Below are 18,607 nucleotides of genomic sequence, written 5' to 3'. Positions count from 1 at the left end.
CTGGTTTGTTTTCAAATGTCCATGTTTGGATGGTGGCTGGACAAGAGCCTGATTAAACACGGATATCTCTGCTATCCAATTCCAAATTGTTTTAATCTGTTCGATGTGGTGAGCAGACATCTTTCTGCTGTAGAACATGTTCAGAGAAAATGGGGGACAAGACTCGATAAATTCTGCTAGACAATAAATTGGAACAGAAACAATAATACTGTAATTTTGAGACCATGATACTAATAAAGGAATATAAATGCAAGTACACGCTTTCAAAGATAACTAAATGTAAATATCTAAAGAACATCTAACAATGGAACTGGAAAACATTTTAAGTATCCCAAATAAATTAGCAAAATAACCAAAACTATAGGAATTTTTATGAATTATGAAATCTGTTACCAAAGTTGTGTTTCAAAAATAATCAATCAGCTTTGATATAAAAATCAGGTAAAAGTGCAAAAAAAAGAAAAAAAGGTGCAAATGAACTACTTTTTACTGGGTGTCAAATGTTTGTAGCATTTTTCAAAATGCCGGCTTTTCAACAATATTAAAGGGGAACATATCTTTAACAATAATTAAAGATAAAACGTTTAAAATCTGCTCAGATTCTCTCTTATCAGTCTGATGTTAGACAGGTGCTGCTTCCAGCTCCTTTTAAGGCCACAGAGCAAAGATCCAGCTTTATTAAGATCAGAGCGCAAACCCCCAAGAGCCGCCAAATAAGGAAATCACAAAACGTCACAGCAGAGCGTTCAGACGCTGTGGAAGAATTTCCTCTATTAGAAAAGAATCCAGAACGAGACCCAAATCAGAAAGACGAAAATCCAAAAAAAATAAAGAAACTGGTGCAGCTTCTGACATCCAGAGACCATTTAAGAATAAAACAATCACATTTTTAGTACAATCTGGTGCCGATTTATGAGGATAAATAAGAGACAGTTGGTGTTCTGTGTGGCTCCTTGCAGAACATAAAGAGCTACTTTAAACTGGCCCTTTATGGAAAAACAATAGCTAAGTTTATTAGCTGAAAGTTTAGACCGATCACAGGTATGTCAGACGTTTTTCAGTCTCTAACTTGAGCCATTTCCAGGTTCTCTTTAAGAAACAGAGTTTAAAATATATTTTTGTAGACTTCCTGCCATGAGCAGTTATTATTTTCTTAGATCAAGCGCTGAGGCGACGTCACACTGTGTGCTGTGAAGGAAAGGTGGACATAAAAAGTATGTGTCTGTGTATATAAAACCCTTCTACTGCGCTATATTAGCTAAGTTTTGAAGTATAGTGTGAACTAAGTTTGGGTTAAGGTTAGGAACAGACAAGTAATTAGGCATAATAAATTTCATCGGACAATGAATTGTCTAAAAAAACATTTCTGCGATAAACGATAGTATTGTCATTTTGAGACCATTTTCAACTAATGTAATAATAATAATAAATAATAATAATAACGACTAAATAACACAAGTATATATTATCCACACAAAGATAAGAATAAATAAATAAGAACATTCAAAACCAGAACAGAAAAAACATTTTAAACATTCAAAACAAACAATAATTAAAACAGCCTGTAAAGTCTGAAATCAAAATTGCATTTTCCCAGAATAATAATCACTCTGTCTAGACGGGGAAAACAGGAAAAAGTGGCAGGCAGTGCAGACTGAAAACTAGCTTCTTCATTCTGGGTGTCAACTGTTTGCCGTGTCTCAAAATGCTCTTCTTTAGGACACTGGACATAAAAAGAAATGTGATTTGAATCACAAAATCCGTAGGTAAAGTAATTTGGTTAATTTTCAAATTAATTGATATTTATTAATATTTTAATTGAGAAAACAGTAAAAATAGCCACACTGACAATGCGGACAGTTTTGTGGGTATCGGGACAACGATTAATCAGAATTATGTGAAATTTTGCCACCATAAATGATACAATAAATCCCCACTGCTTCCTTGGACTGAGATAAGTACAGTGTGTGCATCTGTATCAACAAATGACTAAAAAGGAACCCATCAATTATTTCAAATTGGCCTTCTAGCAGAAACTAACCATAAATTTCATCTGAAAAGTTGTGATTCGAAGTATCTGCTGGTTTTTTCCTTCTTCAACCTATTAAGGAAAATTGCGATTGTTGTGGCAGCAGTGTTGTCTCTGCTCAAGGTTGTACTGTATAAAATCCTTGCCTAATCCTGACGGTAAAATGATCTCCAAAGGTTTGCCGTCTGCAGCAAGGCCTCAAATTAAAACATTTCAAGGATTTCCTGTATTTAATGGAGACAAGTTGGACGCAGCAAACGCTGGGCTTCAGAAATATCAACCGCCTGAGACGAAGCAGACTTTGCAATCTTAGCTGTTGCTGTGAGGTGGAGCCTGAATTCCTGCAGTCCATCTGATCCCGGCTGACTGTCAGTTCAGGAGAAAATCGCTGCCGGGAAACAGCTCTCCCATACTGGCACCAAAACAAAGGGAGACGCGTCGGCCAAGACGAGCACTCGAACACTAAATCGTTCGTCCTGGTTCTCATTTTCTCCGCAACTGGGCCAGCTCTGTATCTTCCTGTTGTGTCTGCCATCCACAAGGGGGACTATTTATAACTCTGCAAGGAGATAGTATCGAAGGAAAGAGTGTCCCTCGTGGAGATCTCAGAGCCGTCCATTACAGGCTTCGCTAAATAAAAATAACCGCTAAAAGGACAGGAGACGACTAAATAATAAAGTTATTGAAGGAACAGTAAAACTCTTGTGGACAAAAAAAAAGAGTTTGAAACTAAGTGGAGTGCACCTACTCCATAAATGATATAAATCCTCCAGGAGGCTTTTACAGGCTGAGCTATCAGGGTGAAGTTTACCTCAGCAGGCTGTGGAGAGGAAACTGCTGTTTTCTAAGCAGCAGGATCCTCCAAACAGCTTCATCCATCAAAACAAAGGAGACAGAATCCAGCTGCGTCGACGACCAAGAGCCTTAAGAAAAAACAGCATCCGACGAGAGTTATTCTCACTAGAGGCCTGCTGGGAGAACGGATGTTCAATTCTTAAGCTAAAACGTCCAAAAATAACGACATTTGATGATAAAAGATAAAGACAATAAATCACAGGGTTTCCCCTCAGTGTATTTACTTGTGCCCTCACCAGGCTAAGCATTGCTTATTTATTTAAGTTTGGTTTGTTTTTTAAATGTTTAATTTTTTAAGACTTTATAGTTGGTGTTCAGGTATTAATCTTCTAATCTTTCAGTAATATATAACTATTAAGTGATATTTTCATATTTCCTGTCAACTTTAAACATTTTCAAACTCAAAATGTTTAGGGAAAATATACAGGAACAAATATGCTATTTTGATTATGATGGCGTTGTTATACATTAAAAAGTGAAAGTGTTTCTAGCTACACTGTTTTCGGTCTACACTTTGTTAAGTCCTGACATTGACAAGAATTTAAATATTTACTTCTAGGCCATTTTTGTCTTTTGCTTTTTTCGTTTTGTTTTCAGCATGGTCAGTTTTCGTTTCCTTTATTTACGTGTGAATGGAAAGCTTAAAATGACCAAAAAACAAACAAAAAAACTGCTGTAGATTAAAGACTTTCTCCTTTAGCCCGTCCTCAATGTCATTGACCGTTCCAGCCCAAAGGTTCAGGCGGGTCTCCTTTCGGCCATCACTTCATTCAGAAGTGAAGAGCTCGCTAAACCTCTGCTGTTGTGATATCAGGAGCGTTGTGGATCGCCGTCCGCTCTGGCGGGCCGTTCGTGAGGAATGTCTGGGTCTGGGGCACAGCTGACGTTTCCTCTGTGGGTTTCAGGGGCTAACGCTCCCTTTCCCCGCCGCTCTCTGGTGCCGGGGCTGCGAGCGCGCTGCTGTTCACCAAATAAGGGTATAGCAGGAGGAATGCTGCTTTAGATGGAAGAGCATCTTTCCCTCTTTTTGTGGTGAAAATACTTCAGTCATGTGGGGCAAGAGTTACAAATAGACCAAACAGAGTTCCAAATAAACCGCTATTCTTAGCCGAATCGAGACGTCATTGCTCCATGGGTTCAGAGGGTTGAAGCATCAGTCGAGGACCGATTGGTCCTTTCAAATATAATGAAGCTAATTCTGCTAATAATAAGGTGAAATATCTTAGCAGTTATACCTGAAACATCCAAGAGATGATTTCCTTTAAAGAAAAATAGAACTGCTGAACAACACGGTGGCTTCCATGTTCCTTCCAGCAACAAGATGGAAACAAATGGTGCTCGTTAATGTCGGCTGCGACCGAATAGCGACCTGTCCAGGGTGAACTCCGCCTCTCGTCCAGAACGTTCGCTGGAGATAAACACCAGCACCTCCTGACCCCACTAGGGACAAGGGCGTTAGAAAATGGATGGATGGATGTTAGCATCAGCCCAGTTTCACTTATCTGATACTGATATTGATGCCAATATATCTAATAGAAAGCAATATTGTATTTATCGGTGCTACATTAAACCAGCAGCAGAAGAACACTGTTTGCATTTCTAATTAAAATCAAAGTAATTGAATCACCCTGAAAAGCTAACATTTCTGTGTAGGTATTGTAACACCGCTCCACTTTAAATATTGCAATACTGATGGTTTGAAAATGGCTTCTATAGGGGAAGCACCGATATGACAATTTGGGCCAATATCGGTACCTGATATTTCATCAATATTGCTGCCACAGCCGATAACTGACATTTACCAATATTATATAGAGTTCACGACCTGTTTGACACCTGTATCTCATGACCTGTACAGGGGGCGCTGTAGAACAGTTTGGCCACCCACATTTTTGATTCCATTAAAAATGTTTAATTTCACACGGGGGACAATTTTGGGTCAAGATTTGTGAGTCTTTGAATATGTTTAGGATCCCAAATTTACAATTTTAGGTGAAAAAACAACAACAAAGAATAAGAAATTCTACGAATACAACTGGCCTTCACAGAGCTCAGCTGCTTGGGCCTAATAAGATGGAAATAAATATCGGTTTTATTTATCGGACCAATACCAATATGTTAAAAAATTACTAACAATGGCTGTTACTGATGTTGGTGACAATGTATCAGGAATCCCTGGTTCCCATTTATCAGAACACTTTCTAGAGGTTGTTTTTAGTTCATCAGCTGCTTTTAATTCTTGATAGGAGCTTTGAAAAGTCAACCTGATGTGCTCTGAGTAACACAAAGATCCAATCTGTCTGGATATGGCTTCTATGGGACACTTCCATCTCAACCACACCTTTTGTGCCCTCCCCTAGTAACTCAAGGTCTTTGGGTAAACATCGATGAGATCAGGAGCATGAACAGGTTGGGGATCGACGCTTCAGAAAGGTTTAATCCTTGGGGTCTGGAGCACAAAGAGGCCATTTTCCTGACCCACGCTTCCTGCCTTGGGGAGCAGATGAAAAGACCAACGGACAATGTGTTGGACAGTTTTGGAAATCGTCGTTACAATGAGAGGAAAACACAACTGCACACCAGCCTGGGTGTCACTGGAAACACATTACACAGTGGAAACGCGCACACGGCATTTTCCGAAGTTTCCTCCCATTGTCACCGCCATCTTTTACAACAGAGAGAGAGAGTCGCCATAGTAACTTTAAAGCAAAAATGATATGAAGCTACTGTCCCTTACAGACACAAATACGAAACTAATGGGAGGCACACGGTAGCAGGCATCTGTGTGTTTCTGGCAGGCTAGTTGGTAATGTGTGGCCCCGCACAAGCAGACCTAATCTCCAGTCAGATCGGCCGGTACGGGTTTGGGTCACCCATGTCGCATTCCTTCGGCGACACACACTAGCACCGCAAACAGAAGCTGACTTTCCTCTCAGAGTGTGTTCTTGCCATCGCCAGCGCTGCAGTGAACACAGGCCATGACCTCAGCTACTGCTCTCAACAACATGTTTAACAAGTTTGAGGTGAAATTATTCCTATTCTGCAGCACCACTGAGGTTAACAAGCAGTTTCCACTGAGCTCGCACATTTCAAGCCCCTGCTGATGTGGCGGTATGTTTCTCTAAACTTTCTACGGTGGAGATGGAGAGGCGCGGTTGCGTCGCCACGACGCCAGCCGAAGTATCGCCTTTATCCGAGTGATTGGAAGCGAGACAGCCGAGTTGGATGCGAGTCTCATTAAGCCTACGGTGCTTCCAGCAGCCGCGCTGCGTTTTGTCCGGGACACAAACACGTACCAATCAGCTACATGCATCCTCCACAGAGTCGACCAAACACATCTTCTGCTAAAAACAAAACAAAAAAAAGGAAAAAGAACTGAAGGCGAACAACTGTGAATGGAGCTGGAAAGCATTGTTATGAGTCCAAAAATTCCCCACACTGTGTTTACTTAAAGCGGGCCACCCTGGTACTCCGTCAACCACCCAAATATACTTGGCAAGATGTTCTCACATTCATCTCGTAATCTTTTTTAACAATCCTAAACAGAGAAATCTATTATACTGCTGCCAAGGAGAACCAGACACTTTTTGCTGCTCTGATTTCTCTCAGAAACGATGCTAAAGACTTTCTTTTGCAAGGTTAAAAACCGTTAATATCCATTCATTTGGGCCGAATCTATATGAGGCAACAGATAGTAAGACAGCAGTCAACCTCAAAACGGTCAGCGTAAAACAACAGCAAAAAGGGCCGGGACTTTAACATGTTAATTTTTACAAATTATTCACGTAGATCTGAATAATATAATTTAGTGTGTTAAAAATTTTGACAACATTTTTGACATACAAAGGTTCTGGGAGGACCCTTAGTATTCGTGTGTTTCTGGTACATCCGTAAATCTGTCGCACAAGTGAGAACTGCAGACGACAGCGTTGGATGACAAAATCGCTTTTCTTGGTACACTGCTGGTTAATTTTTGTTTCAACAAACAATCTGATCTGGAAAAGACCATCGCTGTGTTCAAGTTGTCCTGAAAGGAGTATCAACGAAGCTAATCTAGCTTAAAATAGCATCTCAGTGCTAAACATGTCGCAGCAGCACAGATGTCCACAAGTTATTCAATAATTTAACAACAAAAAAGGTTTTTGACTGAAAATGTTGCTTATTTAGTCGCCGTAGTTTGATTAAATCATATTTAGACTACAAATAACTCGATTAAAAATTCCCACCAATAATTTTAACACTCTGCTCTGACAGTGTAACAAGCTATTGTTAAATGCTTGGTTAAGCTAACTGCTTTGGTAACAGGCTGTGATTTATTAACAGATGTGTTAAAATTGTTCCCCTCTAGAGCTTTACAACCACACTATGTTCAAGAGAAATGAGATGTGTTCCTTTAGTTTCCACACTCTGACTGCAAGTGGTTTATACAGCTTCATATTGTAAAAAACGGAAAGAAAAGGAGACATTTCTTCTATTTGAAAGAAAGGTGGAAAATGTGCTTTCAGCTAACTAGCTGTGCAAAGTAACAAGTGGGGGAGGGTCAGTGTTGCGTTTCTCAACCAAAATTGCCACCATTTCCACTCTAAATAGTTACTGGCATCAAGGAGAACTACCCAAAGCAAAGAAGATGACAGCATTCACATAAACCAGAACTTGAGGCTAGTTTTAGCCTCAAGTTCAGATTCCTCTGGGTTCACAGTAACATTAATAAATAAGACAGATAAAATATCAATCTTCTGAAACAACCAACACAAAAATCCCAGAAATTCTTTCTCGTGCTTTTACGTTCAAGGCAGACTATGGTTTTCTAACCAACATTAGAAAAAAATCCTAACCATATCCAACTATTCCTGCCTCCCTAGGCTCTTACTGGCAACACTGTAGGTCAGGGGCAGTGACGTGCGGTCAGGGGAGGCTGGTGAGGCAGTGCCTCACCAGCCATCATGGAAAGAAAGAAAATATATAATCATAAAGTAATTTAAATTGTTATATTCATCCGGTGGTTTGTACTAAAAAATATTTATTTTTCATGTAGCTTCACCAATTTCGATTTTTATTTGTTCAAAATCGCTGAATTTTCTTATTTTCCCATTCAAATGCTTGAAGCGATGCGGTGAGGCAGCAGTGAGCTCTGCCTCACCTTGGATTGCGCAACCCCTGGCTCTGCGCTGGCTGCTAAGCGGAGAGCATGTTGCTGTCTGGCGTCAATAAAATGGTTTAAACAAATTTAATATGTGAACTTATTTCCAATAATTTAGCTTATGTATATAATGTACAGTGCTTTTGTCACCAACTGTGTTTGTGTAACGTGTTTAGTGTAATGAGCGATTATAAACGGCAGAGAACAGGTTCGAGGTGAGGCAGGCAGTTCTCTTGCCTCATGGCAGGGCGCTCAAGATCCCAGACGTTTGTTCACTCCTCAACTGCCGAGTAAGTGACAGCGAGCTAGGCTAAACTTCGGAAGCAAGTCAAGTGCAGCGATAGATTATAATAGAGATAGTGATTTTTTAGGTAAGGTAAGACAGTAATAACATTTATTTTGTTTTTTAAGGAAATGTGTGTTTTGTGAGCTACAGTTTGTATGTGTAAGGATGCAGAAGTGAAACATAACCTGTAAACTGCTGTCAATCTATGCATCTATTTGCAAATCTGATTCTGATGACGTCAGTGCCTCACCAGCTATGAACCTCACCGCACGTCACTGGTCAGGGGTCACCAAGTTATATAAAGAAGGTAGCCATATTGGATTTTCAGGTGGAGGAAAACCTCTGACCACTCGACCTGGACTCTTCCACTTTGTCTTTATTCGTTTGAAACTCAAAAATGTAAACACGTGAGCAAAAACTAAGCAACTAATGAAACAGAAATCCTTTAAATAATCAACCAGAGGTTACAGAGCTTTTGTTGTTGTTGTCCATTTTTAAAAACACATAGTCCAAGTTGTAGAAAGTCTTTAAAATGTCTGTCAGTACGATATGAAGAAACTGACATACAGGTTAAAACTATAAGAATCACAAAAGGACAGAAATTAGACAATTTATAAAGAAAAATAGATGTAAATATTTTTTACTGGGCAAGTAGTTGAATGTATTGTATGTCTTCTGTGTTCAAACAATGTAAAATCAAAGAACAATTTCCAAAAATAATATAATAAAAAAGTCTCTCGGTATGATAGTGTCTGGAAAACTGATAAGAAAAGTTTAAGCCCAAGCAATAGACATCTACAACAGTCATGAGATGTATACTCAATGTATTAAATAAATACTTGCAATCGATTAGTCAAAGACAGAAAAGCATTCAACGATTTTTAGGATTCAGCGTTTCTAAATTTTCTTGAAATATGAGTTAAAAAAAACAACTTCATTCAGTCCACTTTGAGGTCATCACTGTAGACAATCAACAACCCAAAGCTTGAGCCAGGTTGAAGTTTTAACAAACCCAAAGTGGGAGGAGTTTTCACTCACCGACTCGTCCAAGGCGAAGCGCAGGCAGCCATGTTCGTACAGCACGAAGAATCTCCGCTGCCATTTCTGAAAGCACAACACACATTTTTTCAGAACAGCCCAAAGAACAGACCTATTGTTCTCTGTCCGTGAAGCAAAAGAAAACAATATCCTGAAGCATTTGCTCTCATTTCTTAATTTCAGATTGTGAGGAACTCCACCACAGAGCTGAAGAAACGTCTGCAGAGGAGTGTGAGCAAGCGTACTGACCCGGGATCTCTGCATCGGATTGTCGAAGTCCGTTCCCTCAGGAGCCAAGCACAGCCATCCAGCATAAATAGGCTTGGCCTGTTTAAAAAAAAAAAACAGGGAAAGAAGGAAAGAATGGTAATTTAGATCATTATTAAAGCTGAGGCAGAGTGTGAGCTTCAGGGAGGCAGAGTAAGAAAGACTCTGGTTGAATTTAATTGAAGGGAAACCTTTAGGATCCAGATGTTCCTCCTCATTCGCACACAACCAGTTTCTAAACATCTGGTGAATTGAAAAAAAACTTTTTGAAAAAGCTGAAAAGTCTGTGATTATGTAGGACATAGATTGTTATCAATTAATAAAATTTTTCAATATTTATTTTTGGAAAATCTGGATTTTGTTTTCCACTACCGCACTCCATGGTTTTCCATAGTTCAGAGTGATGTCATGTTCAGGGCAGCCATCTTGTTTGACAAAAGTGTTTTTGCAGCTTCTATTTATTTGGTCTTTGAATTCAAGTAATCTCCACGACAAAACATGAACAGTCAGCCAATGATTTCACTTTCACGCAAATAAAGTCAAGAATGCAGTCGACGTAATACGACAATAAATGAAGGGATGATTGAAAAAAAAGACACTTTTTGGAAATGTTTTCTGTAATTTCTTTTTCAGAAAAAAAGAAATCAATCAAAATCAATTAAAATAGAAAATTAGATCCGGTATGAAACAATTAGCCAGATCTAGAGGTTTTCCCTTCCCATTTTACCCTGATACTCCTAAATAAATAAATTTGTGTGCAATATAGTTTGAACAGCGTTTACTCTAAAACCCCCCAAAATTAACAAAAACAATAATGGGGGCCATGCACGGCTGACATGAGAGAATCCGTTGACATGACGACCATTACTCCTCAAACTTGGATTTATCAGAGGGTGGCAAGAAGAAAGCAAGAGTGAACTTTTTGACCGACATAAAAACGCTGCAGGCGGTGGAAAACTAACGCACCATCCCCACAGTGACGCATGGTTGTGTTAGCATCATGCTGTGCGGATACTTTCCTTCAACAAGCACAGGGAAGCGGATCAGAGATGATGGGAAGACGGACGGAGCTAAATGCAAGACTAATTCTAGATGAAAACCTGTCAGAGGTTCACTTTCTGGTGAGAACACTGAAATTATAACCAGAGATAAACACTGGAATGGTTGGTTTAGACCAGTGTCTCCCAAAGATTTTCTGCCCCCCGCTCCCCATGAATTACAACAAAAAACCCCACCAAAGAAGAAAGAAAAAAAAATCAACTGGGCACACACATCGTTCAACCAGACATAAACCTATGTACACATTTTGTTTTCAAACTCCACTGAAGTTTATTTCACACTTCAGGTTGCAACAGAACACACTACAAACCGTCTTTACAGTTAAACACTTTTGTGTTTTTCCATTCATCCATACCGCTTCCCGTGCCCCCTGCAATGGCACTGCGACCCCCCCCCCCCGTAGGGGCGCTTTGGGAACAACTGGTTTAGACCAAGTTGGCCTTGAAATGATTTTGTTCGGCCACAAGTCGAAAATGGTAAAAATTTGGCCAACAAAATATAAAACAACTGACGACTGACACTGATACTTAATCTCATTTTTCAAAAATGATTATTGTTTAACAGGTAAAACTAAATCATAGTAAACATATTTTTCACTTTTTAATTTAATGAATTTTGTGGGACACCAGTGTTTAAATTTTCCACTTTTGGTCAAAAAGTTTGGACACCACAGGCTTAGATTAGGGCTGGACAATATGGCTTAAAAAGTTGAACATGAAACTGCTGCTGCACAAGTTTCTCAGTAGGTTGTTGCTACGTAACCACAAGTTACTCAACAGGTTGTTGCTAGATAACCAAAGCCCAAGTGATTTACGGTAGGTGATGCTCTGGCTTTGGTTACCTAGCATCAACTAGGTCACAGGTGTCAAACTCCAGTCCTTAAGGGCCGCTGTCCTGCAGTTTTTAGATGTCACAGGTACAAAACACTGGAATGAAATGGTTTAATTGCCTCCTCCTTGTGTAGATCAGTTCTCCAGAGCCTTGATGACATAATTATTCTACTCAGGTGTGGTGCAGCAGAGGCACATCTAAACGTGGCAGGACAGCGGCCCTCGAGGCCTGGAGTTTGACACCCCTGAATTAGGTAATGTTGATGCTAGCTGTGAGAGGTTGAACAGATAAAGTCTTTCCAAAGCCTACATCACCCAGAATTCTGCGCGGTTCTGAATCGAAGTCCAGTGAAGTTATTTAGTAATAAGTTGTCCTATCTATTGATATTGAGTCTATCGTGATGTATTTTGTTATCGACTCCTATTCCACTTTCTCATGTGTTTTAATGGCATAGATCAGGGGTCTCAAACTCCAGACCTCGAGGGCCGCAGTCCTACAGTTTTTAGATGTGCCACAGGTACAAAACACTGGAATCAAATGGCTTAATTACCTCCACCTTGTGTAGACCAGTTCTCCAGAGCCTTAATTATTCTATTCACGTGTGCTGCAGCAGAGGCACATCTAAAAGTTGCAGGACTGCGGCCCTCGAGGACTGGAGTTTGAGACCCCTGGCCTAGACAAAGCCTATAGACTGAAACTCAACTGAGAATCTATAGCGAGACTTAAACTGACGTCAACTAAGTCAAATCTGAGCTATATTTGCAAATAAATTTTTTGCAGCTACAAAGTAGATGAACACACAAAAAAAATCCATCTGTTTTCTTCCTTTTCACAATTATGCAACGCTTTGTGTTGGTCCATCACATAAAATCCCAATAAAAACACACAGAATTACAGAAAAACTCAAACGCAGGTTTTCTCCCATAGTGGGGCTTTACCAGCTAACCATTAGCAGGCTTGCTCTCATGTTAGCGCTAACTCGCTACAAGCCCAACCCAGATGAACCAGCTGGAAGGCAACAGGATGCAATTTGAAGTCTGGGATTTCTGCTGCTGGCTGCTTTGCTGTTCCGTGTCACTGCATGCCTGCAGTAAATCCATACGTGCCAGGTTCAACTTGTAGCAGCGTGTCTATTAAGGAACGCTTAATGAGCTAACTCATTAAAAAAAGAAGAAGAAGAAGAAGAAGACGAGGGTATTTTGGAGAGACGGCATGCTGTGAAGCTCATAAATCAAATGAGTTTGGGAGCACTACAAAGCATAATAAACTATCTCAACCTTGCCCTGATGTCATGAAGCCTGAGGAGATTATTTGGAGGTGTGTGTGCATGTGTGCATGTGTGTCGGGGGGAGTATTAGAAAGCAGCTGGCTCCAGAAAGAAGGAGGATTCAGCAGTGAACACTAAAGCAGTGTTTTTCTTGTGGTTCAAACCAGATCCACTCCATTTTGATCACCTGACCCCTCCGGGACGACGAGTGAACAGGAAGCTAAGGCTCGGTGGCGTTATCATGAGATAAACACCAGATAGGGTGTCAAATGCCATAGAGCTGAACAATAAGATATAATCAGTCCGCAAACATAGTTGAGGCATTTGCTGTCCAATAGCTGAAATGGGCCTGATGAGGGACGTCCTCACTGAAAGACGCTTACAGCTACAGCCTTGAAATAAAAACACAACTCATGTCTGCCTCTTATCCATGATGTTTCTGATGCAAAAGGATTTATTTGAAGGTTAAAAAAAAGAAAAAAAAGAAGGTGGAAGTAGGTATGAATGGGCTAATAGCCCCAAAGCAATCACTGATAGTAGGCCAAACAACAGGTATCAAAGCAGCGTCTCATCGTGGACTCAGACACGGCTGGGAGAAATTCCTTCCACCAAGAAATATACTAGAATCAGTAACACTGGAATAATCGCATGCATTCAATTTATATTCAATTTTCTTTTTTTGAACAGCGCTTCTAAAATCCAAATGTGTTCTCATCAACATTTTTGGTATTTGGTGCATCATTCACACCAGCCCTGGTTAGTCCGCTCTAATCAAACTCTAGTTTGTTTGCCTAGAAAGTCCGATTCGTTTGAGGAGGTGTGAGTGATCAAACAAACTCTAGTCCGCCTACAAACCTAAGCCTAGATTCAGTTGGAGTGAACTCTGGTGCGGTTTAAATGCATGTGTGAAATCCAAGCACAAAACGGACCGTTGCACAGGCCATTCTAGATAAGTACAACCATAACAACTGTGCACATTTAGCGCTAGCAGAAGAATTGGCTCCTGGTCTTTTACTAAAGATAATAGACAAATGCTACAATCGCTAAAATCTGACGCTACTCCATTTTTGCTTACATTTTGAGAAAAAGGAAGTTCCGTTCATGTCTTCTTCTGAGGTTTAGAGAGTGCAGGGTGGAAACGAGCCACACCAGCTGGAAATGGAACAAATGTTTCACCTTTGGTCCCCAATTTAACAGAGTCTACTGGATCATCATGTATATAAAAAAAATTACATGGGATTGAAAACCTCTCATCAAGATAATGACACAGGAAATAAAGTCTGGAAATCCAAACTTTTCTTTTTCATACTTATCTAGACTTAGAAAACACTTCAATCTAATCCCATACTTTTCCAGATTGCACAGGAGCCCTGGTAAGAGCTCGTCCTACATTTGGTTTCTATAAAAACTCCATTGGCGAGGAAGCAGAGCATCACAAGAAGTATGTTGCAGAAACATGAAATGAGAAACAATCCTTTGTGAATTTATGTAATGATTTGTGAATGTGTTTTATGTTTGCATCAGCTGGATGCCAAAAATGGTTGCTGGAAAGAACATTCCCAGACTTCCAGCAATTAACGAGAAAGGGCAGAACACATTCAGTTGTTGACAAACTCTTTCAGCTGTTAGATGACTACTGTCTTTTTAAAACACTAAAAGTATTTCCGGAGGAGACCTTCAATCACTTTAATAACTATGGAGGAGCTATGCCAGTCTGAACATACTCCCACTTCAGTCTGCACAGGGAAATGTGACGGTTCTTACTGATGAAAGAGAAACCCCAGAGACAAGCGCAGCAAATGCTTAACTTGGTTGCCAGGTTTGCATGCGTTTCAGTTGAGAGGCTGAGTGCCTGCTGAGGAACTCACCGAATGCACAAATGGACACAGCAGTTCTTCATGTGGCACAAAAGAACTACAACAGTCTTTAACTCACCTATGAAATATGATTAGTGGACAATGCAATAGATTAGAAGTAGTGGTGGGCACACTTCTGCTAATTCGCTAACAGCAGAGCAATTCTTCTTTGTTTAGTGCTTCAGCTAACTTTAAAAACATTTAGCACAATTCTAAAGCGCTAACATAGGCTGAAGTGACCCAATTCAGATTTTCTTTTTAATGTAATTGCGACCTGTATCTGATCTTTTCATGTAAGTCTGAATAGCACAGGTCGGATTCTTTTCTAATGCGACCCAGGCCACTTGGGTATCCGATTCAAATGGGACCTAACGTCCAGGTCGCATTCATCTGAACTGAACGTCACCGATACGGACAAACCTCACTTTTCTGCATCCTGAAACGAGCAAGCGGGAAGGAAATCAACACCCATGATGGACGATAATGAGGATTAAGTTGTTAATATGCTGCTCCGGTCAGACAGCAACTTCAAATGTGTAAGCTATGCTCCACCGTTAGCCTCCATGTTTACTTCCGCAAACACTGAGCACTTCTTCTTTTAATGGCGGTTGGCAAAACACTGCGAACGCTGACGCAATTGCGCCCTCTACTGCGCATGCGGGACACTTTCAGGTCGTTTGCCTGTTCAGACTGCAGAACACATACAGGTTGCATTTGTTTGGAAGTGTGAACGGCCACCTAAACAGAAGAATTTAACGTGAAGTAATTAGGTTTTGTCAGTGGTTCCCAAAGTGTGGGGCGTGCCCACTAGGAAGGGCACAGTGCCAATGCAGGGGGGCGCAGGAAGCGGTATGGATGAATGACAAAAAAAAGTTACACAAAAGTGTTTCACTGTAAAGACGGTTTGTAGTGTTTTGTTTCAACCTGAAGTGTGAAATAAACTTCGGTGGAGTTTGAAAACAAAATGTGTGTACAGGTTTATGTCTGGTTGAACGATGTGTGTGCCCAGTTGATTTTTCTTTTTCTTTTTTGAGGGGGGATTTCATTGTAATCCATAGGGAGGCCCAGAAAATCTTTGGATTATGTGAACAGAGTAACTTTTAAATTAATGCAACAGATAATGACATAACTGGTTATTTATTTCCAGGATTAAAGCAACAAAGAATTATTCATTCAGTGTTGTGTTGAGTGTTGTCTAGCAGTTAATGCCATTATGGATATAATATGTATCATAACCAAACCATAATAGGTTTTGTATTGCAAAAACTATGTATATTTATGCAAAAATAATATTTTTAGGAATTTTTTTTTAAATAAATTTACATTTCAAATGTCTTTCTTGAGAGTAAAGAACAACCAAAGCTGGGGCGTGCTGTGGCGGCGTAGGGGATAGCGCGACCCACATTTGGAGGCCTTGAGTCCTCGAAGCGGCTGTCGTGGGTTCGATTCCCCGACCCGACCGACATTTGCCGCATGTCTTCACCCCTCTTCTTCCCCCTTTCCTGTCAGTCTACTGTCATATAAGGGACACTAGAGCCCACAAAAGACCCCCTGGAGGAAAAGAAAAAAAAAAAAGAACAACCAAAGTCAACTTCCTTGTTTGTGTGCACAAATTTGGCCAATAAAGCTGATTCTGATGAGAAGCTAAGAAGTTACTTCTGTCCAACAAAAACAGCAAGGACAGACTTTGGGAAAAGACCGCAGGAGACTGGTGCAAAATTATTTTCTCTAATGAATCCTCCTCCTCTCCATTTCTTTTCTCTGGACATGAAATTGTTAGAGCTAGCACTAGCGCTGATTAAACTACCCCCATGGCCCCCCAAAAATACTGATTTTGCCACACTTTTGGCTGCAACTGAATTTCTAAGGTTTGTGCTGAAATGCTTGAAAAAGCTGAACCTCAATAATCTGGATTACGCTGATTTTATGAAAGAACCATTACCTAAAAGAAGTGCTCTGTGCAAAAATCACCCCACAGAAACTGAATACACTTCATTCCATTTCTGAGGAGTCACATTAGATGTTCTCACCATGACTTAATGTCTGAATCTCGAGGAAGAAAAACGGCCGGTTAATGAGCCACAAATTAAAGAGCGGCTGCCAAATTTTATCTCTACTTCTGAGGACGAGGAGAACAGACAAACAGACGCAAAGTTCAAATGGGCTTGTTAATTGATACAGCTGTGGAGAACCTTTTGTTGTGGAGCTGCAGAATTGTCTTCATGAGAAATGACTCACCTCTTTCACCGATTTCGCGGCACCGTTTTCAAAACGTTTCACATTTTCTTTAGCTTATTTGTGCCGCAATATGGTCTCACAAAAAAGTTGATATTCTTGCACATAACCTTCCCATTACTTCTCTTATTCTCATTAAGTTGAAGACCCTGCATTATCGTCCTGCTTCTGGCCTTTGGTTTACATCTCCTCCAGGACTATTTGCTCTATTTGCTCTCTGTGACAATAAAGTTTTTTTTCAATATGTGGAAAGCAACAGTGAGCACAACCTCTGTACAGGAACTTAAGAGGATTGGGTTTATTCCTGGCATTAGTTAACTAGCAGGGGATGTAAAATGATCAACTTGCTGCTTCACAAATTGAAACAGGAAGTTAAATTTAAAGGAGGCTGAGGGGCTTGGTCAAAACTCAACCGAGTTGCTGTGACATGAAGGTGATTGGTCGGACTTATGGAAAAGTTGTGACAATTTGCAAATGATGACTGAATCTGCGTTGATAGTTGCGTTCAGAGCTTCCTGGAGGGATTGCTCTTTCATCATAAGTAAGCAATCTAAAGCTGGTGATCTTGGTTGACTGTGGTGTGGAAGTTGATTCACACAAAGGGAATCCAAGCTTACCCATGACCCAAGAACCTCCACAATGATCACACTGATCCTTAAAAAACAAAAAGCTCCCTCACTTGCAAACTTCACCTGTTCCTGAATACATGTTGTTTTTGGGCTTTTACAAAAAGTCAACATATTTCAGACAATTCCTCTTGGTTTTAGCAAGTGAAACTGGTTTTATTTTTCCAGAATGCAGAGGATTCTTGCGTTATTTAATTGGATTGGTGAGAACAACTCAACTGCCTACTAAGCATTAAAAAAACCCTTTAAACCATCTGTCTAATAGAGCATTGGATCCAGTTTGGCTTGGAGGCATGAACTCTGCTTGACCCTTGAAGGTGTGCCATGGTATCTGGCACTAAGGTGCCAGTGCTTACATTACCCCATTTGCCCTGCTCCTAACCCATACAGAACATCCTGCCCACTGATTGGCGCCGAGATAAAAAAATAAATTAAAATTTTGCACGTTTCCAGTAAGGAGTTATAATAATGCCTGATCAGTATAAGCCATTTTAAAGTTTCTAAAAACACATAAAAATGAACAAACTGTGTAAGATTATTGGCATAAATGAAACAGAAAGCCTTATTTCCACTCAACCGTTTATATGATTACGGGGAAGTGAACTGTGGGATTAAGCAGCCGATGGAAAACGATCCTGATTTTCCCCCCCCCGACCACACACTTCCCGTCTCTCCTGCTCCCACTCGTCCATCCCTGTCGTTTCTCCGTTTCTCCCACGTTTGCGTTAACCTCGGCCTTCCGGCGTTCTCCAACACTGCCCTTCCTTTGGTCTTCTCTGCTGGACGGACGGTGGGATTTACCCCCCACGCGTCCCCCTCATTCCCCAACGGACCCGATCTCCCAGCACAGTGGGAACAAACGATTTGTGTGACAGAGAGAAAACCCGTGGCAACAGACGGAGAGGGGTGTGGAGGGGGATAAAACTCCTTGTGGAGCACACTGTCTGTAATAAAGGAAATTCTCTCAGGCAGCAGGAGCCGCCCCTCCCCCCCAACCCACCTTTTATTCTCCTGCCGAACAGAGAAAGGCTGTTTCTGCCGGTCACTGTCCTCCTCTTTTGCGCAACTTTCCTCTCCGTTTCAAAGCAAACTCTGCGGCTCTGATTAACTCACATTTA

At 40.6% G+C, this 18,607-nt stretch overlaps 1 protein-coding gene across 2 annotated transcripts in view; it reads right to left on the bottom strand.

The window, feature by feature from the left end:
• The window catches only part of LOC122823162 (myosin phosphatase Rho interacting protein), a 56,312-nt gene that overhangs the window by 34,474 nt on the left and 3,231 nt on the right, over window positions 1-18,607 (bottom strand). For both annotated transcript variants that reach the window (XM_044102502.1, XM_044102503.1), the window contains exons 2-3: window positions 9,598-9,675; window positions 9,349-9,414 (exon numbers count right to left, since the gene is read on the bottom strand). In XM_044102502.1, the coding sequence (XP_043958437.1) occupies window positions 9,349-9,414; window positions 9,598-9,675 (144 nt within the window). The remainder of the gene's footprint in view (window positions 1-9,348; window positions 9,415-9,597; window positions 9,676-18,607) is intronic.

The sequence above is a fragment of the Gambusia affinis genome, linkage group LG20 (genome assembly GCF_019740435.1).
Source record: "Gambusia affinis linkage group LG20, SWU_Gaff_1.0, whole genome shotgun sequence".
Lineage (NCBI taxonomy): Eukaryota > Metazoa > Chordata > Actinopteri > Cyprinodontiformes > Poeciliidae > Gambusia > Gambusia affinis.
The sequence above is the reverse complement of the archived record's forward strand: the minus strand, read 5'-3'. Positions and strand labels throughout refer to the sequence as shown.